Source organism: Anopheles coustani, chromosome 2 (genome assembly GCF_943734705.1).
Source record: "Anopheles coustani chromosome 2, idAnoCousDA_361_x.2, whole genome shotgun sequence".
Lineage (NCBI taxonomy): Eukaryota > Metazoa > Arthropoda > Insecta > Diptera > Culicidae > Anopheles > Anopheles coustani.
This window is the reverse complement of record NC_071289.1, coordinates 13,769,821-13,793,541: the sequence shown is the minus strand read 5'-3', so window position 1 is coordinate 13,793,541 and position 23,721 is coordinate 13,769,821. Positions and strand designations below refer to the sequence as shown.

General features: G+C 44.2%; 3 protein-coding genes across 3 annotated transcripts in view; 1 reads left to right on the top strand and 2 right to left on the bottom strand.

The window, feature by feature from the left end:
- Window positions 1–23,721, top strand: part of LOC131267697 (leptin receptor gene-related protein) — a 208,333-nt gene that overhangs the window by 111,851 nt on the left and 72,761 nt on the right. The window lies entirely within an intron of this gene.
- Window positions 5,126–5,542, bottom strand: LOC131267696 (vitelline membrane protein 15a-2-like). Its single transcript, XM_058270628.1, has one exon. It carries the CDS (start codon window positions 5,540–5,542, stop codon window positions 5,126–5,128), a length of 417 nt encoding a protein of 138 aa, XP_058126611.1.
- LOC131267694 (uncharacterized) lies at window positions 11,689–12,231 on the bottom strand. Its single transcript, XM_058270627.1, has one exon. The coding sequence runs from the start codon at window positions 12,229–12,231 to the stop codon at window positions 11,689–11,691; it is 543 nt and encodes a 180-aa protein (XP_058126610.1).

Genomic DNA, 23,721 nt, shown 5'->3' with positions numbered 1-23,721 from the left:
AAAAAACGCACCATTTCTGACCCAAAAACTCGTAAACTTTATGGCCAAACGCTCGCAGCATCTCACGGTTTTCCCCGAATCTGAACCGCACGGTTTGGCAAGTGTTGTATCAAATTTCGACGCGCTTTTGCGCCCAACGCGCGTGGGTGGGGCTGGGGGTGGGTTTTTTCTTGGAAGGAACTGCCACTAACGCCCGGGTACCGCTGTTGCTGCCGGGTTCATGCGGGAGTAAAATATGTAAATACAATTCATAAAAATATGGTTACGCCCGAGTATCAGCCCATCGCCGCCGGGTGTGTGTGTGTGTGTATGTTCTGGTACATGCGTGTGCGCATGCATAAATATCAGCTCATTTGGCGCGTGTGTTCAAATCTGGCGCGTTTTCGGGGAGGATATATCCGGGTTTAGTTCCTTTCCTCCTTGCCCATCCATTCTCACTGTGACGCAGTCTCATCCCTTCCCGGGCTCGGGTCCGTATAATCTCCGGCAAACGGATAAACCCCCGGCCTGGTGTGTGTGTGTGTGTGTGTGTGTGTGTGTGTGTGTGCGTGTCTTGCTGATGCGGACGGCATTAGGGATGATGTATGCAGGCGATTGAAAACGGGGGCTGGCGAGAAAAATGTCGAAACCGAAAGTCACCGAATCGGAAGATAATTTTGTTTCCTTTCGTGCACAATATCGATGGTATCGGGGAAGAAATTGGAAACCCTCCCCCCGGACGGTGGGTCCGTTTCTTTTCACGTGTTCTTTTGCGCCTATCCTTTTTCTTTACAGTTTTTTCTCTGCGTCCTTCCTGCCATCTTTTCCACAAGGGTGGATCAAAAAATTCCGTCGTGTGCGAAGAAGTTTCGATTTCGGTAATCTGCTGCCAGCACCGCCATCATAAACCGCCATCATAAACAGGCACCGGGGTTGGAAAGATGCTGAATAAACATGATTTGCGAGGATCATGAAGGCCCCCTTTTTTCCTTTTTCCCGGACCGTGGGTTGGGGCCAGAAAAAAAACCCTCGGTGGTGAGATAATTTGACTTCAGGCGAACGTTCAGATTTTCCTTACCCTTAAAAGAGTGGATGGTGTTACATCGCCCACGGGCACGGGCACTGCTCGGCAGGTGAAAGGGATCATACGTTCTTTCGAAGAAAAGCTGGAAGTACTAAGCACGACAGTGCCTTAGAATTGGGGAACGACGAACAACTGGAGAAGGAAAAAATGCAAACACATATAACGAGACGGTTCACGACGAATCGTCGAGTCTTTTAAGCCGGAGTGATTTCTTGTGCAATGGTATAATCTTATCGATCCGTTAGTGATGCGTCATCTTATCAGTTCGAAGGCAGCACCACATCATGCATCGAATGTTGGTGACATTCGGCGTTTGCTTCGAAAACATATGCTTCTACGTGACTGTACGTCTGTACACGCGTTAGCAGCGAAACAAGAACGTGAATAATTCATAGATGGTAACACCAAAATCAAATCGAACATATATTAAGTTGAACAAGCTTAGTCATCACTTATAGGGATTTTTTAAATCCATTCCAAAATGTGTACTAAAGATGTTTCGAAAAGGAAGTCACTTCAGTTTCCTAAATCATGTAGAATAAAGACACAGTTTTTTTAAGTCTTACAACACAAAAATTATATAACATAAAAACTATCCCTTTATTGACTTTTTACCATTATCTTATAGTCAAAAACTTGTGCATGGATTTGGATGTCATGTAAGCTTTTTCTTTCTACACGAAATGAAGAAGCTCTTCATTAGTATTCCACAATATTAACAGGACACAACTTTGACTTGCTTTTTCCTCCCATCGGGCTTAAGCTTCCCGTTCGGTGGAGCAAGCGAAGAAAAACATAAAACGAACCCTCGAATGCGAATTTAATGATCGCTGCTGCTTATAATATTCACGCAGAGTTTATCATAATTTTCATATCATTACGTGAGCGGAATCTCTCTAGAACGGAATGAAACGCACCGAGCGACAAATGAAACGACAAGAAGGCAGACGAGAAAAAGCGAGCAACTTTAAGCAACGTTAACGTCCAGAACGAAACATGACTAAATAATTTTCCAGTCTCCCAGTGGGGAAGAAAATTGCCACAGAAAGACGAAGCGAAGGGAAACCAGTGCGAAAGCGAACCGACCCAACTCAAACGCGGCGACCGTTCGGATCAAGATTCTAAGAAAGTGCGCTTCCACCTGTAGAATGGTTTGGGGCTTCCGTAGAAAAACAAACGCACATATTAAGGACGAAAAGAACACCCCGGCACTCCCGTCCGTACACGTCCGTATGATAATTGGATATTTCTTATGCATCTTTCAAGACCGCTCCGTGTCGGTTCCGGAAGCGGGCGGGAAACGCCGCCTTTCCCACCCATAAATACACCTCGTTTGAGCCAATTTATGTGTGCTTTTTATAATTCGCCATTTTTTATTCATTCGGCAAACATGCTGCCGGCTGCCCACCGTTTGCTAATTAATGAAATATATTTTCTACCGTAACATAAATTGAATCGTAAATTGACCCAGCTGGCACGTTTCACGGGCGAGCTTCCCGTAAACCGCCATCCTGTGGCGTGCGCCCGTCGTTATTATTCTTCCATGATACGCCCGCTCATGCATTGCGATTGTTTGCTTTCGTTCACAGGACATTTCCCGGTTGATGCTGCCGGCGGACTGATGCGGGCACCGGGGCCAGATCACCTGCCAGACCTGGAAGATCACATCGATGGGACGAGTGCATTACGCAAGCGAGTGAGTTTAATAAATTTAAATTATTTCCCTACCACAAATCATCCCGGTGCGGGGGGCTTTTACTGGATAAATAACTGGCCCTTGGATGGGTGGATCTTTCTTCATTTCATCTGCAATGAGCGCCGGGCTTCGGCCCCGGCAAAGGAACGGTTACGATTGAAGTGAAGAAAAACAAACGCCTCAAGAAACTGGAGCAGACTGTTTAATCTGCAGTCCTTGAGAAAAGTAAACGCTCCGCCGGAAACAAGTAAGAATGGTAAGGCTCCGGCACGCTCGAACTATGAATTCCGTATCCGAAGGGAAAATCCTCACTCATTCGGACTCCTGTGCGTTGGGGAATTTCCCCGGCAACGATGCGACGCCAAAGCGAAAGAAGAAGGAGGAAAATAAATACCATGAATGAAGAAAAGAAAGCTCTCAGCATAAAATAAACACACTGCTTATTGTGCCTCAAGGATGCTGCTCGGTTGATTGTGGTTCTGCCCGTTTTATTCTAAAGTGTACCCAACCCCCCGGGAGAGGGTGGGGGGAGGGGGTCGTTTGTTGGTTTTCCACGGCTTCCGGCAGGGCTCTTTCATTCCTGTCCGTTTAAATCCTTTTTTCTCGCGTAGCGCTTAAATAAATTTGTTTTTCAAAATGAATTATTTCCCGAGGTCCACAGAGCGAGGATCGGGTTGTCAGCCCGGCGATGTCATAGCCATGATGGACGCTGATTTATTTTTCCGGTGTAAGCCCGCCCATTGTTCGGACGAGCGGAGCGCATCACGGAAAATTGAATAAGTAATGATTGGAAGTGGATTTGCTGGGTTTTATTGTTTCAAAAGGAAATGCTGTTGTGGAATGCGTTGTAATGAAGTAAAACCATGGCATGACATTTAATGAACCATTACGCAAAAAATATACTTATCATAATTGTTTCGATGAACTTCAACGAACCTTAGAAAATTATTCACGATGGTTAAACCTTCCAATGTGAAATATGTGTTTCATGAGAAAATATCAAACGTGTCTACTTCATCGCATAACGTCGAGTTTTCAAGCCGGAAAACTTTATGTGGGTATGCACTGATTTGAGCCACTTTTCCTCATTTTCCTCCCATCCCTTTTAAATCGCACAACCAATCATCGAAAATGGATGGGTTTAGTTTTGGACAGTTTTCCACCGCACGACACATCCATCCGACGGGGTTCAATCGATTCCGCTCGTATCTTGGATTCCCGGGGTTTCCTCAAGTGCGGCAACTGCACCGTGTACGCCATGTCATATTTTATGCAGCAGAATTTGTAAGCAAACGACCGAAACTTTGTCCATCCGTCTGCACGGATTAGAACCACCTCCGTACGGTTCGAAACTCCCACATGGCACATTCGCTAAAGTTTGCGCTCCATGTGCCCTCCCGTTCGTTCACCATCCATCTTTTACGTACAATTTTGAAAACTTTTTCCATTAAACCTGTACCAAGCGGCGATGGGCATCGCTGTACGCTGCACGAGCATGTCGGCTCGTGGCACGGAACACCGAATCAAATAAGTAAGCAAAAAGCAGCTCTATGTGTCGATCGATACGATGGTGATGATCACGATCAAAAGCAAACATTTAATTTTAATTAAATTGCTACCCACCAGCTGTCGATCGGTGGGCTTCCGTTTTGTCAGCACCTTTTTTTCTGCAAAGGCATGGGTGCATTCTACTTGAAACTTGTTTTTTCTGTTTGAAGAAAAACTTTGAAAACTAGATCAAAAAAAAGAAAATTACAGACAAATTAAATGGTTTATTGAAACGACATTCCAATGAGATGGGCAAAGAGTGATGCGAAAATACATCACGCTGTTCAAATATGACCAACGGTTGAATGGTGGAAATTTATTTTTACTGTTTGTTCACATCTTTACCTTTTTTTAGAAGTGAAACAAAATTAGAAAATTGCATTTTTCAATTAAAGTTGAGTAAATGTGAAAAGAATTAGATTCATTTTCAGCTTTACCATAGTAAATCTGTTTGAAGATCGTCTGTTCCAATTCGCCACAGTTCATGTTTCTTTCCATGTTCTTTCCATGTTTTCCCACCCTTGAATCCCCCACCAAGTGAAAAGAGAGCAGAGGAGTTTTGTTTTGTAATTGTAATGAATTTTATTTCCCTTCAAATCGTGTAGCGTACTAAACAGTGTGCGGTTGAAACATCAGCAGAATGCGTTGATCCATCGCGGTGATGTCCTCCGACGCTGGGCGTTGCGGTGGACATCTGAGGTCAGAGATGCTAGCCCGAGACCCGCGCCGGCTCCCTCGGAAGGTGTGGCTCCCATGGTGCGCCCTCGGGTCCCGTCCAGTGAGTGTGTGTGTGTGTGGGGGGGTGCGGCGGGCTGCGCTTATTCCTCCAGGTCGAAGGCGGACGCCTGCTCTCCCTCGGAGAACGAGCGGTATCCGTGGTGGGCGGCCGGGGCGTGGTGTCCGTATCCACCGTGGTGGGCAGCAGGGGCGGCGTGACCGTATCCTCCGTGGCCACCGTGGGCGGGCACGCAGGGCACGTGGGCAACGTTGGGAGCGCAGCCGACCAGCAGGTTAGCGCCGCACTTCACATGGGGAGCCTTGGCGGCGTAGGCGTGGACGACCGGGGCGGAGTGGTGAGCGTATCCACCGTGGTGGGGAGCGGGGGCGGCGTAGCCGTGGTGGGCCGGGGCGGCGTGTCCGTACGCCTTCGGGGCCTCGTACTTGGGTGCTGGGTAGTCGGCCAGGGCTCCGACGACGGCGACGGCAAGGATGACTGCGGCAACGATGGAGTTCATTTTGCTGAAGGTGTTGGTGGGTTTTCTTCCGAACTTGAAGAGGAACTTGGAAAAGCTACACTGGCTAATGCGCTGTGTTTGAAGGGTGAGAACAAACGGTGACTGATACTGATCGGTTGCCGGCGGTCAGTATTTATAGTCCTCCGGCTCAACTCCGTTACCCGCGATTCGCGGGTTTTCCTCCACATAGGTGTGTGCATGTTTATGTGTGTCCGGGTCAGCAGTTTTTTTTTTTTGGGGAACACTTTCCGCGGTTGGGCAGTTTATTGAACAGCGGCACTTTGTTTATCGGCCGAGGAAAATGTGAACTCGTAAGCAGGAAATGGTTGGCCGTTTGTTTGTGATGACATTCTTGATTTTTTGCTACTTCTGTGACGACACCAATCGACACCATAAGAAAAACAGGTTGACTTACTTTTCGGCCAGCCAAAGGCCGTGGACAGCTGAGTTGCGGAAAAGTTGGCTCGCAGGTTGACTCGCAGGTTGGCTGGAAAGAGGTATTCGGCTGGAAGGAGGTATGCTGGTGGAAGATAGAAGGGAGATGGAAACGTAGGGACAAATTTTCGGCAAAGTTCGATGCAGTCGTTTCAATGCACAACATTTAGAAAAGTTTCACGACTTTCTTGCATTTAAGAAATGAACGGAAGTGCCTTTATCGAAAAATAATTGTTTATCTAAAAATTTTGACATAACTTTGAATATTGCAAAAATCCCTAAAGAAAACTATAAAGATGTGTGTAGTTTATTTTGCTCCATAGTTTGTCAAAAAACCACAACGATTTTCATTCATGGAGTCATTGAATGGGGATCATTTCATTTTCATTGACTAACCCTCATTCATGCTAGCATCGCGAGTGTCGATAAGGTATACGATTTATAAAACTCAGAGAAGGAAAAAGGTTCTAATTTATTTAAAAAAATGTTTTCGTATGTTAAACTTTATAACTAATGCAGTAAAGTCGGGGCCACAGCCACAGACATATGAAAGTTTATTAGCAATGATATCATCTATTGTTATCTAGAGTAAATAAAAAAAGGGTTCTTCAAACACCAATAAATTGACAAATTTATTTACAAATTACATATTTACAAAACATACATCTTCGAAAATTTTCGAGTAGTGACCTTTCGTAATGATAGCATGGTTCAGGTAAAATCGACGTTCAGAACAAACTATCCATACGACAAATAGTCTAACAATCCTTAAATAACTATTTATTCTGAGAATTTCGCTGCCATTATTTTTATCAAAAATCAAACATTAACGTAGCGAAAAATACATATATTCATTGTGGTTTATTTATGAAACTGGGTATTTTGGCGGATGTAAATAATTGTGGGTTGTAAATAATAACCAACAAGATCAACAAAAATGGTAATAATCCTATCATTTACAAACATTAATTTGACTAAATATTTGTTGTTAAGTTTGTTTTTACTTTTATCAATAGACAGATGATGAGTTTTATTTCGTATAACCCCATACCTATTGTTATCTTCATTCATTACCATAATTTTTCAGTAAAGAAATTAAAAAATCAATAATATCAAAAAAATATTACTTGGTGTTCATCCTTGATAATGGGTGTAATATTAAAAAATATAACTAATGTTGCATCAGATAATTTTGTATGTACAAATGTTACCAAACTCTGTTGGACATAGTTTTGTTAACTTACCACTTGACAAAAAAAAATGCCACCGATTTGAAGCAAATAAAATTCCATTCGGGTTATGTAAAAAAGCTGCAAAGCGTTGCTTTTTTCAACCCTGCAAGTTACGATTGATAACCTGTTCGATTTTGGTAAACGAAAATCGGTCAACATCGGTTGAATTGAAAATTTGCTGATAACTTCGACTTTACGCCCAAAACGAGAACCGATTGTTGGCTCTTATAAATTGTCGATCAACTCAGCGGATACTCATCAGTACATCGCCAGCAGCGCTAATCAGTTCATCTACGCACTACGTTCACCGTCCGCATCCAACTCTCACGATGAAGTTCGTCCTCGTAGCAGCTACCGTCCTGTTGGCGTTCGGTTCCTCCCAGGCCGACTACCCCATGAAGGGCTACGGCAAGCCAGCGGCCCACCACGGCGGTCACCACGGTGGACACGTCCCTTGCGGCGCCAACCTGCTCTTCAGCTGCCACCCGAACGTTGCGCACGTGCCCTGCGTCCCTGCCCACGGACATGAGGGCGGCGGTTACCATCATGCCGCTCCGGCCCACCACGCCCCGGCCCCAGCTTACCACGCACCGGCTCACCACGCACCGGCCCCGGCTTACCACGCTCCGGCCCACCACGCTCCGGCACCGGCATACCACGCACCGGCCCACCACGCCCCGGCCCCGGCTTACCACGCACCGGCTCCGGCCAAGTATTAGAGTGATACCAGCGGAAGATGTGTTCAATTCGAAGCTTAGCTTTTAAGTAGTTAAAATTATTAAACAATCCAATTTTAAACAAATTTTCTGTTTCCTTTATGATTTGGTGGGGAGGGGATGAGAAGAAAGAAAAACATACTGAAATTATTGGGGGAAAAAAGGGAAACACTTAACGGGCATCAAAAACCTGCTAGTTAAAACTAGAAAGAGTCGCAAAAGGCGATATGCTCCGAAATACAGTTTTTAGCAATACCATATTTTTTCATTGTATAACATGCTTCAAACAAACATCATTAATAAATTAATAGAAATTGGAGATATAGAATGGTTTTCTATCTAAAGTTGTTGAGCATCTTCCTATGAGATCAGCAAGAAGATCAAATCGTTTTCAGGAGAAGCATGAGTTGCTTTATTTAAAAATTTTAATTTTATTGTTATAAAAAATCGTCACTTTTACTTAAGTAAAATACTGTTCACGCAGATTGCAATGTTATCTTTGAGCAAAGCAAATTATTGTTCAATTTTAATTTTTGATGTATCTTTATTCCATTTAAAAAACCCAAACATATCGTATTTTTATACTTTATGTAAGCATAGCCTTAAAATCATCATTTCAATTCAGTTGTCATTAAATTGACAATGATTCATTCATTTATTGACTTTTACTTCTTATTTCAAAATCAGATAACTTCAAAGCGTGCTCTAGAAACAAAGTTAATCAAAGAATTGGTTGAATGAAACACCACTCAATGTACCGCAAATCCCGTATGCCTTTGACCGGATGGTTTCGCCGATCAAAGGGCAAAACTCGTTCGAGCTAGAAAACCACCACCAGAAGGTCCATTTTCCCCTGCTATGCAATTCGTCGGCCATCGGTCTACATCCGGGGTTGAAATGCCGACTGCCGCTCGGACCAGACCTGTAAGCTTGCACAAATACAATGTCCATTTACCGCTGGTTGGTGCGTTGCAAATTTAAATCGTGTTTGCTTGAGGTCCAAACTCGAAACGGAATGCCATATCAGCTGACCGACGGTGCTGAGCCTGCGATAGATGGGTAGCAAACAAAAAAAAAAGCAAACACGTCGCAGTGGAAACCCGATGGTAACTGGAACGAAGAGGACCTGTTCCAATGGGTATTGCTAACAGTGAAACTATTTTACGAACGTAACCAAATAATGTTCCGGCTCGAGTTTCCACCCATCCGCACAATGACATCAAAACGTCAAACGAATGATTTGGCGGGTGAAACGGAACATCACAGCAAGCGGGGACATCACGGCAACCTGCGAGGTGCATAATGTAATGAAATGCAGTACGGACAATACACCATTTCCGAACGCGAGTGGCCGTTATTTGCACAATCAACGGTAGCTGCCCCTGCCATTGTGTGTATGTGTGTATGCCCCTGCTTGGCTCCGGAAGTGGAACTCGCATGTCATCGGTTGCCGTCAGTTGTTCACACAGTTAAACTGTGTTTATTTTGTATCTCCACTCTCTTCCCCGATGCATTCCGTCATCCCAGCGGGATGTTTTTTCCCCGGGCTCGTTCATGATATCCGCACCGCAACGAAGGCTGAAAACCTGGCCCGGGATCATTTACAATTTAGTTAAAATGCATTTATAATCCCTTCCCCACCGGACACTCCACCGGTTTGCCTTCACTCTCGTGAGGATGCACTTTTGCGTCGGTTTGGGGCAGTCGATGGCCATCGCTCCGTCAACCGATGGTGGCTGAAGCACTCTCACGTTGGATGGGAATGAAAATTAATCTCGAGTGAGAGTGCCGATAAATGATGCAATGTTCAAGAGGCTTCACAAACAGGCCCCGGTTCGCAGATGGTATGTTGAAAATGGTTGAATGAAGCGGCACCAGATGGATGATACGGTAAAGATTGTCCAAGGATAACAAAGAGAACAACAACTTTGACTAACAGAAAGATTTTGAACTAATAACTGTAATGCATTACTTAATTGTTGCGTCACAACATTTATTATACGCTTTAGTAAATTTTCTAATAAACTCACCTCGACTCGAAGAAATACTTTCAACTTCATTAAAGCCTACAACTGCTTTAAACTCCTTGTTAATAATGCAATGAGCATAAATTAAAACTGATAAACTCAACCCCCCTTACCAGTTACTTCATTAAAGGTAATTTTTAAATCCCTTCTTTGGGTTAGGCCTGCAAGGGTTGTTTCCTGTTAAGCAACGCGTCTTGTAAACGTTTTTTCCCTTCGTTTCCTGGGCGTAAAGCAGAGTCGTGGAATTACCAACGGATTCCAGCGATTTTTCAATTATGTTTTTCCACCTAATATTCAACGCTCGTCGCTGGAGTGGGATGGAAAAATTTCCAAATGGAGCAGTTACTCCCTTAAAATACGATCTCCGGTGTCGGCAAGTGTTCGGCCCACTTTCGGCACGAATGTGTCCCCAAGGAACGTTTTCCTTGGGTACAGAGTTCTTTAACGCAGTTCCTCCACCTTACCGACCAAACTTACCGAGGAGTACTTTCGATTCAAGACATTCAAGAATCCTACCAACAAGCTATAACATTACCTTCGCCTATCTTAAGCGCTCCTTTAAAAACCCTGCGAATGGTTCGGCGTTGGTTCCGGGAAGGATTTTCAATCGAAAACAAGCCACCTAACGATACAAGGGATGAGTATTGCTTGGGGTGGGGTGGGCCCTACGGAAAAGGAAAAAAACAGGAATGATAATAACCAGAGATTATGCGTTTAACAAAATTCGTACATTAGCATGGCGCCTTCAACCACGACACTCGCGTAAGATTCCCACCCGATCCTCTCGTGGAGGTTGATTTTCCACCCACAAATTCCACCCCCTTCGGGCGAAATGCTGCAAGACAATTGAATTTTATTACCAGTTATGAGCAACGCGCGCTGTTTATTGTTTTTCAAAAGCAGCAAACGGCACTAAAGATAATTTGATAATTTCAACAATCTCCTGCCACTTAGGCGAAGGCCAGAGTCTGGTGGTTTTCCACTTTTTCAGCGCGCCGATTTTTCCCACCCTACTGGGGGAAACTTTCACCCCACGGTCATGATTGGCGCGTCGAGCCGTTTGCGTTGGGCAAAAACAAACAACAAAATGCCACGAGCCAACAGAAGATTGTTTTAGTTACTTTTGAATGCTGTTGTGTGCTTAATTTGCCAGCCCAAGAAGTTGTTTGTTTTCAATGTTCAATCGCGAAGTAAAAATAAATTCCGTTCCAGTTGTTTAATCCTTCGATCTTTAGTGTTTATTTTCAAACGGATCGGTGAATCAATACAAAAGTTGTTTATCGTTGTCGAGTTGCCAAAAAATACCATTGTCTTTTTGTGACTTGTTTCGATAATTTCATCTAAATTGTTCAACAACGATGTATCGGAACCAATGCAAGTATCTTAGGGAAAACAATGCTGTAGGAAATCTTTGTTAAGAAATAGGTTGGTTGGCAACATTCAAAAATTAAAATAACCAATTTTAGTTTTCAATTTCATTCAATTACTGTCTATTAAGAAAAGTTGAAAAATCTCAAAACATATTCATTTTTTAAACTTGTTTTTGATTTATTTAAAACATACAATTTCAATATCTTTTCTGAAAATGGGTGCCATCTTTTTTTTTTCTTTCTTAAATCCGCATCATCTAATTGAAAACAATTTGGCAATTATTTGGTTTATGGTGGTCCTATCCGGCACCACGGGTTTATTTGTATGAAATCTCTCAAATCGGGATCAACACTCCCCGCGACCGTCTAATCCTCCATCTCCGCCTCGAAGTCGCTCGAGCGCTTGCCGTATCCGCCACCGTATCCGTGGGCAGCCGGGGCGGCATGGCCATGCTCCTTCTTCGGGGCCTCGTATCCACCGTGCGCGGCGTGTCCGTATTCCTTCTTCGGGGCCTCGTATCCGTGGGCGGCCGGAGCAGCGTGTCCGTACTCCTTCTTCGGGGCCTCGTATCCGTGGGCGGCCGGGGCATGATGGTAGGCCGGGGCCGGCGCGTGTCCGTACTCCTTCTTGGGCGGCGCATGATGGTAGGCGGGGGCCGGAGCGTGGTGGTACGCCGGGGCCGGAGCGTGGTGGTACTCGTGGTGGCCACCACCGTGCGCCGGATGGCACGGTACGTGGGCAACGCTCGGGGCGCAACCGACCAGCAGCTGGGAGCCACACTTGACGTGCGGGGCGTGTGCGGCATAGGCGTGCGCCACCGGGGCGGCCGGGTACGCTGGCTTGCCGTAGCTGTCGGCCAGACAGACTCCGGCCAGGCTGCAGACTGCGATCGCGACTAGGAACTTCATCGTGTAGGCTTTGGATAAACTGTACTGATCCTCCCAACCGACGGCCGGCAACATTTATACCGAAAGTGTCGATCCAATCCGGCCGGCCGGTAAGAACCGGGTCAGGCTTTTTCTTCCACACATCGGTGGAATTGTTTACACACGCTTTGTTGATGATGCAACGCGAAAACGCGACGCGCTGCTTCGGTGACCCTGTTTCGGGTCGGGCTGCACCGGCCAGCAGTTATTCGTTGGCACAACGTACTGTTGACGTACGCAAGTGGTAACGGAAAATAGGGAAAACATGGCAGCTGGGGTTGAAGGCGGCGGCAACGACGGAACTAGGAACTAGTTTGCGAAAGAAATTGTGCGCTATTTTTGCCCCGCCATTTTCATTATCCGGAAGCTCGCGAAACAAGGCACCACCGAGGTAATGACCACTCGCGTCGGTTTCCCCAAAAGTGTCGACAAAGCACGAAAAAGGAAAAGACCCCATTCAGTCCCCTTCTGGCGCCATCGGTGAAACAGTTCCACCACTAATGAGCTCATCTTCCGACTATCTCATTAACCTTCCCGCCGTGTCATGTTACAGTATCGCCGCGTTCCGTTCCGCGTTCCGGCGAAAATCAAGACGTCTCCCCTTTTTTTGCCGGTGGAATTAATCAGCCGAAACTGGAGAGGGAGCTGATAGCTACGTGTCTGGCTGCCCGCGCCGCTCGGAAAAGCGCTGACCGACAGCGAATTTTACTGACCCGAACGCTGGCCGCCCCCGTTCCTCTAGCCGTTCAACCATTAGCGTTAAAAAAACCCGAATGGATAATTGTGCTTAAATTGCTAGCAGTGATGCTTTCTGCCGTGGTTCGCAACACGCAAGAGAACGCTTCCGATCTCTAGGTAATGGGAAAAGGACATGGAAAGTAGAACCTGCCAGTGGCAATGATATGGATTACGCCGCTGGGAGATGGTGCAACGGCATAATTAGCGCATGAATCAGGAAAAACCCTTCGTGTTCGCGGGGATGTTTGGCTTCGACCAGCTTAATCCCCGGGATGCTGACGTTGGTTGAACATTTTGTGTAGCAGAAAGTTGATCCGCTAGTTGCAGTATTTTGTCTACTGTCTGCTTCTACAAAGAACTTATTGATAGTTCATTGAAACGAATTCCAAATCCAACAAATCCTTTGATAGTTAATACAAACGGTGATTTACTCGATGAAACCATTTTGAGCCTAAGGTATGTTCGAGTTCGAACAGTACATATAAGCATCACAGCACGAAAATGATATCAAACTCAACAACTATATTCAGTAAACATTTTACGCAACACATGGAAACATATTTTATGAAAATTCAGCATAAAATGAGTATTTGACTCTTCTCAAAATCAGCTTCATGTTCGATCCAAATATAGATCACTTTGTTGGTTGATTGTTCAAATTGATTTCCCATTACTCGGTGGGAGAGTTGCATAAAAGTAAACCTCGCTCTATAAACAAACACCATTAGGAAGCATTTAAAATCGTCCCCGATTGAACCCGCCAGGATGGGATTGAACTATCTCGAGCTCGGTCCCTCGAGTCCCCATCCTCGCTTTTCCTCAAAGCTCTCGTTCGAAGCTGTAATTGAAACGGTTTTTTCTCCATCCACATCCTTTTTCAACCCTCGGAAGGTTCCCCGAGCGGTGTGGAGGTTGTTTGTCGGTTTTATGGAGGCACTTTGGCCCCGGAATCGTTCCGAGCATCGATAAAACATCTCAAATGAGACGCTCTCGGGTGTACGTGCCCGCCGGGAAGGGAAGGGGACGACCGCCTAGCTGACTGTCGGGAGTCAAGTGTCCAATTGGAATCTAATCGTAATCGTTCGCCGGGCTGATTGCTTCACCGGGTCGAACGTTCCCGGGATTGGAGTGCAATTGCTATAATTATATGGGTTTCGCATTGGAGTGAATGCGCACTACAGGGGAAGGGTTGAACAGGAGGATGTGTGGTGGGGATTGCAAATGCACCCTCAGCCAACTGTTTGCCAACTTTCAGCAACTTTCTCGAGAGTTTTCATCAGCTCGAAGAAAGTAGATTATCTGGAGGGAAACGAATTCGTACTATGGTTGGCATGAAATGCCGCACTTGAGTTTTTAATTGAAATGCGTTCAAATAAAGATTTCTTTTCACAACACAGCGAGGTTCTAGTGACGAAATATACCTGTTTTTCAATGATTACTTTATTAGTTGCTCTTCAGTAACATACAATCCCTTTGTTTTATGGTGATATTCTATTAACAAATTATTAAGTCTTGTGCTAGGAAACATTCCAGAAAAAATATTTCATTTACTAAATCATCATCATTATCATATTTTCCATCCACTAATACGCTGCAACAATATCCTTAAGCGTTTTCTATATCTAGATAGTTTGCTGTACAAATATCATAATATCAAGTGCAGTAGAAATTCTTTCTATTTTATAGCATTTAATTTAATTATTTAGCAAAATAATTGTAAAAGCTTACTAAAATTTATAAATTCTAATCTGAAATTTTAATCCATTGTTTATCAGTAATAAGACAAACGAAGTATGGTTTCGGTACAATTATAAATAAATCGAAAGTGGTAAATTTTGAAACGAAATGAATCCGTAAACTAAATGTCACTTGGTGGTTTTAGCTAATACTCCTAATACCTTTTCAAAATTAAATATTTTCCGTACACGAACTTAAAGCCGTTGATAAGCGGATTAAATATTTCAAAGCACAATGAAAAACAATCCCGTATACAAACACTAACCCGTGGCGTGCAAAACGTCACCGGCAGGAAGTGGTTTTACAAACTAAAAGCTTAAATCTAAAACAAAATAACGCCACCCGAACCCGCAACGTGTCGAAGGATCAACCATCACGCTGCGACAAGAGTGCCAAAAAAAAAAGCGACCGCATGTCCGGTGCACGGTCGCTCGGCTAATTACACGGTGCGTTGATTGGTTTCGGTAGGGCAATTTTGGAAAATTGGCTGCATTACCGTCGCAGTCACATCTGATGAGGAGGTGGGGACGCTTACCACAACTATCCTCGGGGTTCGGGGACCGGACGGGAAAATTAATTAAAAATTAAATTTCCCATCACACTCATCGGACGGTGTAAATAATGCAACCATCGGTAGGAGGTGGCAGAGAAAAAATCCAGGAAAATGCCAGAGCTCACCCAAAATAAAGAGAAAGTGTGACGTCAAAACTTCCATCCGAAAAAATCGAAATAACACGCCAGCACCGGATGGCGCACTTGGCGAGGATTATAGAGTGTAATGAAATAACGAGCGTATGCTCGTACCACTGGGGCTAACAAGGATATAAGGACATGGTGTAAAATCCATAATTTGCTTTTCGTCTCGCGTCCCACCAAGGGGTCGGCTTCCGGGGTGACGGGCAGTTTAGTTCAATTAGTATCGCCGGAGAGCCCGATCCTTCGGGGGTTCGAGCTTTCCCTCGTGCGCTATCGTCGATTGGAAAAGATCCGAGTTCCGGCGGAGAGCGCACCGTAAAACAATACTACCTCAGTAATAAAATTATGTCCAGAAGCAAATCTCGAGGGCTGGCCATGGGCTCGATGGGCTAACTTTTGGTTTTTCTTTTGCTTTTTTTGCCAAGATGCCTTGTTACCGAGAATGCTGGATTATCGGGGGAAAATATTTTATTATTTGTTTTACTACATTCACCCTGAACCCAGCCCTCTGATCATTGTCTTCCCTCCGACATGAACAGAACCAATGCTCTCCTTTTTCGTAGATAGATTGACCGGAATTAGCTGCTACGACTCCGCAGGACGACTACGCCGAGCATCGATGCCTCTAACGATGTCCCGAATCGCCGAGCGTGACCGTAGCGGATTCGTACTGCGGTCAGGCTACGCAACCTTCTGGCCGCTCGTCTAGGCTGCTTCTTATCTCCGATAATGTTACGGTTATTGTTATGGCTAGCGCTTCCGGCGCTTCGGGTGCAGCATCGTGATTACGGTGATAAACATAAACAGAATTATGTCTCGAGTGCTCCGGAAACAAATCGTCTTCGGTTTTTGCCAGGGCAATGGCGCCAGCCCACGGATCAGAAAAGTGAAAAAGTGCTATCGGATCGTGCTACCTCACCTCCGCCCCCCACCCAACCCGCCCGGGAATCGAGGTCAATAGGGGCGATCCAGTCAACCGTCGACCACCTCCAAATCTGAATCACCCGATATAGCTGGTTGACATCGGGTCAAATCGTAATATTGTACAAGCAATATTTTCCCTTTGCGAATGCATTTGGTCCCCTTCAACCAGCTGTAGCAGTGATTGAACTCATCACCAGTCCGACCCCGACGATTGTTATCGTGCACGGAGCAGTTAAAGTGAACAAAAGGAAAGTGAACAAGAAAGTGAACATAAACCCTATGGGATAGAAAATTCGGATTGTTTCAGGATTTGACGTGGAAAACGTTCTTTGTGAATTGTGATTTGTGGAGATAGCTTCGTTAAGATACGTTTCTGTCTCCTGCAAACTTCATGGACATGCAATATATTTCTCCAGGAGGCAATTATATTCTAAGGAAACAAATAAATCCTTAACCATGTTCTTATGACAGGAAAAAGATTTGTAAATCTAAAATTTAAACCTAAAAAGCATGACAAATCTCTTTGAAATAAAAAAAACAAGTGAAAAGAATAAAGTTGAGCCTGGTATGTTAACCTGTTGCCAAAGACAGTTGTAGAGCCAAATTCACAAAGTTGTTCCCATGTAAAATCAATTACATTACCAAGCATAACAATACATCCACTCTTTTGAAAAGCAGAAGTACACACGCGTCAACTGTTGCGTGAAATAGGTCGCTTTTTATAACACTTGCAATTTTCCGGATCATTACACTAAACAAAGGTAGGTTTTTGGGGCCATCCAGCGTTTAAAGTAATGTTATCCCTTCCAGATAAAAAATCACCTAGCTTATTTGATTTCCTAAAATGGAACGCTTGTTGCTTACACATGTGCAAACATTTTCTCGGAAGAAGGTAATCATATTGTCGAGTTTTATTAATTTTCAATTATTTTCAGTTCCAAGATATTCAGTTACAAATTTAAGCTGTTAATTGATAACGTTATTTTTTTCTCGCAATACTATTTTTATTCTCCAGATTATGAAGAAGGCTCAAACAAAATGAAATAATCACTTCGAAATACGTCTACCTAAATATTTGTTCCATTTACATTTCGTCCATTCTTTTAGACCGTACCTACAAAGTTACTATAATCTTTTCAACAACTCCTGAAACCCTAGCAAATTTCTGTATTTTTGATATGAGTTTAAAATAAAAGCATTGAACCTATTCACCATTGCGTTTAACTTCCCAAGAAGATTTTGTTTAACTTCACCGCTCGCTTGAGGTTCACAGTTGAGAAAATGAAAAACGTCCCTTTTCGCTCGCCGTAGCACGCAATTCGTATTCAAATCATCGAATTTACCCGCAATATTCGCGCCTCGCGGCTCGTAAGCACGTTTGCCCGAGAACGAAGCGCCGGATTTTACGATCCGGCTGCGAACAGGATTTCCCCACAGTTTCCGCGCACTGAAAACACAATTACGCGAGCGAGCAAACCCGAGCGCCAGAGCGGCCAGGCTGGAAAATCACATCCGGTCCTAAATCTCACTCGCCCCTCGCCCCTAGGCCTCCCCTGGTCCACCCCGCCCGTTGGTCCAATAAAGCGCACGCAACCATGGCGGAGGGTATAAAATGAAAATTGAATTCAGTGTAGCCGTACATCGCAACGAATCCCTTCAAATTAAAAGATACACATGAACCATATCCATCCCTCACAACCCTCCCCCAGTACCGGAACAGTACGTCCATCTGGGCTCGTCGGATTTGGGCGCCGTTGCTAGGTGCTATTTTTCAAATCCAACCAACTTCGAGAATCATACCAAAAACGTAACGAACGGTGAACGGGCCCGACGCTCGGGGTTTTTGAAAGCGAATCCAAAGGGAAGGTAAATGGTTGGTAAACTCACAGTCGTTTAGTGAAGCTTTGTTTTTTCCCACACTCTTCACGCAGCACAATTTAAACGCTCAAGAACAATTCTTTCAAATTTGATTTGTCGTATTGCTTTAGGTTGATTTTGCTCGCTTTTCAACGGCTCACGCTTTATGTTCCAAAAGTTTCAAACAGCCAACGTGGAGGCCCTCCAAATGCACATCCCAATATTTTCGGTGTGTTGGTTTTATCAAACGGCTTTGAGCACGTCAATTGTGTGTAGCAAGCGGGAAACTTGAATTTGGTTCGCTTCAAAGCGTTGAAATAATCAAATCAAAGCCATGATAAAAATATAACATCTACTCTTTCCATATAAAAATTCAAATGCAGCTGAAACCTGTTATACATTGCTTTAAAATCTTAACACATTAACAATAACTAAAATAGAAGTGTAAGACAATTCTTGGGGCGTTCCTTTAGGAAGAAACGGTCATACATGGAACTTTTCTACGCATTGGTGAATTGAAAGAGAAATGAAAAAGTAAATACTGTACAGTACAAATAATACATGATATCAAGCAAACGACATAAAACTACACTTAACCATAGATGGTTGCCAAGGTGTTCTCTTTGAATCACAGTAGTCCTTAACGCAATAGGCTCTGCTTCCTCCAACATCAACACGCCTCAAGGCAATATCGTCTTTATACCTGCCCTCGAATGACATTCTCGTTTGCACCGAAGCTGTCAACTTTCCTGTAGCATTAATCTCGCCTCACCGACGCGCTCGGAATACAAATGAACACCGACTGCGAGCTGCAACTCGTAAAGCCGCACTTTGTCGTTCGTAATAATATCTACATTTCCGGTTAAGTAGTCCATAAAAATGGGACAAACCTGGCACAGATTTCCATACCGGGGCACCCCACCGGTGAAATGCTTATGTTTTACGACATTGCGAAGCAATTTGCCGAGGAGCGAGGGGGAGTATTATTGCGTTACGGACACATCCGGGACTCGGGACGCGCGTGGAACGTCACATGCACCATTTTAATGACCTGGTGGCTCGTGGAAACAGGGCCAGCATAAAAATACCGACACCCACAGCTGGGAGAGTGGTCATGGTGAAGGGAATATGGAAATAAAATAAATACAAAAAAAAACACGAGAAATCTCCCACGATGAAGCCATCGTCACTTGTTGTCGACGAGGTGGAAGCGTTTATGTTTTCTTATTTTATTTTTTACTTTTTCCCCATACCCAGTGTTTTATGGTGTTCGTCTGCTAAGGGATGATGAAAGCACTTTCCGACGGCACAGTCCACGCGAACACATCAATGAATGTGGGCGGGAATACTTGAACATTTACACCAAACACCAAAGCAGGATCTGTTACCACCCGCTTAGTGGTTCAACGGCTCGAGTATTTTTATTCTCAGCTTTTAATTACAATCACAGTCCTTATATGTTCGCAACATTGATCATTCGTTCACTCGTGAATAAAAATTTTCGACAAGATGGTATTTGAAGCGTATATTCATTTCATCAATCATGATACACTGCCAACAAATGCTTAGAAAGTTTTATTTATGAAGAACTATTAAGGTAGACAAAGTAAAAATATTCGCATGCTTTAGTTTTGCTTTTGATCATACGTTCTGATTATGTTTTTAATATTTTATCAACCAACCAAGATGATCTTTCATTTAATAAACTTTATGTTGAATTCTTATGTAATCTAGGATCAATATGGAAAGAATTATTTTCAAGTCTTGTTATAACTATGGTGTAATAGTTATACTCACATTTTTTTTGTGGTCCACGCAAATAAAATGAATATTCTTCGAAAACATTTGAAACAAACTTGCTAATCCATGCAATACTAAAATTCTCAAAACATCTTTTCTATCGATTTGCGATGAAAAACGAGCGAATACCATGGCAACCAAAGGGCGATAACGAAGTATTAGCGCTGCAAAGCATGCTTTCGCCGAAATAAGATCGACCACTAATCCATTCATCCATACCAATGAATAACTTTCCTTCGCAAATAACAAGTATTGCGCTCGGTTTGACAGATTTGACCCCACCGTACGCAAGGAGTTTAGGACGTTGCTGATCCCAATAACGCCACTCCGAAGCATCTAAACGTAGCATTAGGGCATGGTATTGTCGTCGGCACGTCGTACGCGCCATGCGATCAAAAATCCTGTCCAATACATCATGCCGAAGCCATCGTTGATAGATCACCTGCACCTCCAGCGGCACCTCCCTCCATGCTGTGAGACTCATTTTTTACCACCCGACCGCTCCGTCGACGCCTTTTCCACGCAATTCTCGAAACCGACCGCGCCTCGAGTGCCACCGTGGTCGTAAATGTGATTATTTACTCGTAATCCAAAAATCATCCATCTTTGACAGTGGAACGTGAATGGAATTCAGTTTTCCCAGCGCGCATAATTGGAGCTTCGCTTTTACCCTCCCCATCACCCCATGCCGGCATGCTTTCACTTCCGATCAAACCGGAAACGAAACGTTTTCATGCCATCCACGACACACGCACACAACACACAAGCGACAGTTTTCTTTCGCCCCTCTCGCATGACAATGATTGGCCGCGTAAGGAATATTCAGCCACATCCTTTGTTGGGGTAGCTTTTTAAGCATTCCGTCACTTGCCCGGCATTCCAACCCAGGGCCACTCAATCAATTTCACCGACAATCGACAGGAAGTGACAGGAGGGAATGGAACGCAAATAGCAGGGTGTAGCAGGTGGAAACACCCACTCCTTTCGATTCGCGGCTTTTATTAACAAAAATTCGCATTCCAACGGCACCCCAACGACACAAGTAAACACGTGGGTAAATATGTCTTCCTGTCTCACCAACGAAACCCCCCAAAGGGATCCCACAAAGGGCTGAGTTGTGTGCCTAAGTCTACCTGGATTTTGACTTTTTTGTTTGAAAATTCGAAACGAAGAATGACAGTTTGATTAATTTTCTATGAGGCAAGAAAACCTCATCTCAGATTCTTAATAACTATGCTTTTAAATTAACATAATTTGGTTTTAATAACGCATATAATCAAATAAAAGATTGCAAACTTGCTTTTAAAAATAAACTTTTTATTTACAAGAGCTCCAACATTGGCAAACGGCTGAACAGCATTACAGAAGGATGTCCACTCCGTAACAAACTATCCTGTTAAAACCGTATCGCTTTCTTGGACTTTCTCCTGTCCGCACGCTTGTGTTCGTGCAGTAACGGCACACAGGCACAAACTAAAACCGACACGAATCGAACGGACGATTAACACGGCGGCAAGAGCCAAAAGGCGACCTTTCGCCATCCCATCGTCGTACAGGGAGTGGGTTGGACGGTTTCCACTCGGCCGGCGTCAAACCTTCATCGACCGTGTCCGGTACCGGTCTAGTTCAAGCCGTTGTCGCTTAGTCCGGTCGAGTGAACCATCCCCGGAGCTGGATGGTGTTCCTTGCCGGGGCCAAACTGGGACTTCGGGCTAGGTCATTGCAGGCGTAACTGGTCTACCAGCAGATAACAATAAATTGAACAAGGATTTGAGAGTTAACCTGCCGGATGGTTGTACCGAAGCGACCGTAGGATTGTTTAACAGTAGGCTTACGGTTGGCTTCATGCTTTAAAACGATGATCTCTTGTTTTTACTTCCCCTTAGAGCGGCTAAAGAAGGATAGGTAGATGACTTTCCTGTAGGACAGTTTTCATGGAATCCATGTTTTAGAAAACATTTAACATTGTAAACTGTTGATAGAAAATCATTTTAATCCGACCGAAATAAATACAGCTTGTAATGTATTTTGATTCAATCCAAAATCAAACTATTATCAAACCGAAGCTTTCAAGTACAATAAGCCTTTTTTATTTACACTTCATTCTTCATACAAAAATGACGCTTCTTTTAGAATGCATAAGTCTAAAAAAGCCGATTGAACGAATCCCCATTCAAAGTCAACTCAAATACCCCCCTATTTTGCTGCTCAAACAGAGCGACGAGCAGAATTTTACAATACCATGCGCAATACGTCGTCGGGATGGAAATGGAACGCGGTGTTCATCGGTTTTCGCGCAAAATATATACATGTTTGCGCTCCCAAATGGTTTTCTACCCACTCTTGTCCGATTCAATATTTTCACCCGAACAATGCGGGCCCTATCGTACCGAGCTGCTTGTATTTCACTCCGCAACAACTGCGACCGAACTGATCATTTCTCATCGGCAGCAAAATGGAAGATTATTTTCTTTCCATGCGTGAACCGCTTCGCGATGGCCCGGTGTACACCCGGTGAAGCATTTTCCCTGCGGTGGTGTTTATCTTTGGGAACGGGAAAAAAAACGACTCGTTGCCCCCTGGCAGCTCTTTGACCTTCCACTTGCTTGGTCCTCCCCCGCTCGAGGTGAATATGTTAAGTCCTTGCCACCCAATAAGCGATGGGTCTGTCATTCAATTTCGGCTCACTTCCAATGCCATTCCGGGAAATTTAGACACTGCATAGGAAAAAAAACAATCCAGTTCTTAGTGCTGCTCGGCGGTCGGTCGAAGAGTTGCTTAAGAATAAATACATACATCCAGGTGAACGAACAAAGAAGGAAATTGTACTATTCTCTTCATCGAAGCGTACTCTAGAAACTTTTCAACAAACCTTTGCTCCGGCGTATTGGATCCATTTTTCACCTCAGCTTCATTTTTTCCCGCATCGCAACTGTCCCAATTGTTTTCGAAAAACCATTCCGCACCTTGTAACAAAAACATGCTCGGAAAACAGGTGAAAAACGTATCCTGTGTGATTGTGTTTTTCTCCACTGTTGTCCCGGGGAAACACCTTCTCCTTCGGGAAAACCACACGTGGTGCAGGTCCTGCGAGATGAAGGCATTCCTCCGTGTGTTGCCTCCAGCGCCTTCTTCGTTCGAACTCCACCCGTTTGACAGCTCCAGAGGCGCTTGAGGTGGAAACAGTTTTTCTGTGTTATTCATAAAAAAGACATAAGAAAGCAACGCGGATGAAGAAATGGATCGGAAGTGAAAATGCCGCACAACGGGAGTATGCCCGGGAGATGGTAGCAGTATGCGTAACCAGCCGACAAAATAACGAGACAGCTCGGGGTAGCAATGTTTGACTCGCAGGAAACGAGGCCGAAGGTGAACCGGGCTACATCCCGAAAGACTTTCCAGGGAATTTGCGCATCATCGCCGGCTGTGCTGGGGTGCGAGGGCAAACATTGCCTCGTAGCAGCGGGCGAAATGTATGCGAAATGCTGTCCCACATGCCAGTAGAAAGAAAGGAAATACCAAGAGTCACACAAAGATATCTGTTGGCAAAGACTTTGTACAGTAAGATAAAGATTGAAAGGTATTCCATTTTGCTATTTGAATAAAAGGCAACGATGCTAGTCACAGGATGGGATTACAAAAGAAATCGATGAGGTTAATCCTTTGTTGGTAGAGATGGGAGTGTTTATTTTGTGAAATATGAATTTAAAAACAAATCCT

Bases quoted from the DNA above. Each gene is read 5' to 3' on its own strand.
- LOC131267694 (XM_058270627.1), bottom strand. From the start codon at position 12,231: ATGAAGTTCCTAGTCGCGATCGCAGTCTGCAGCCTGGCCGGAGTCTGT.
- LOC131267696 (XM_058270628.1), bottom strand. From the start codon at position 5,542: ATGAACTCCATCGTTGCCGCAGTCATCCTTGCCGTCGCCGTCGTCGGA.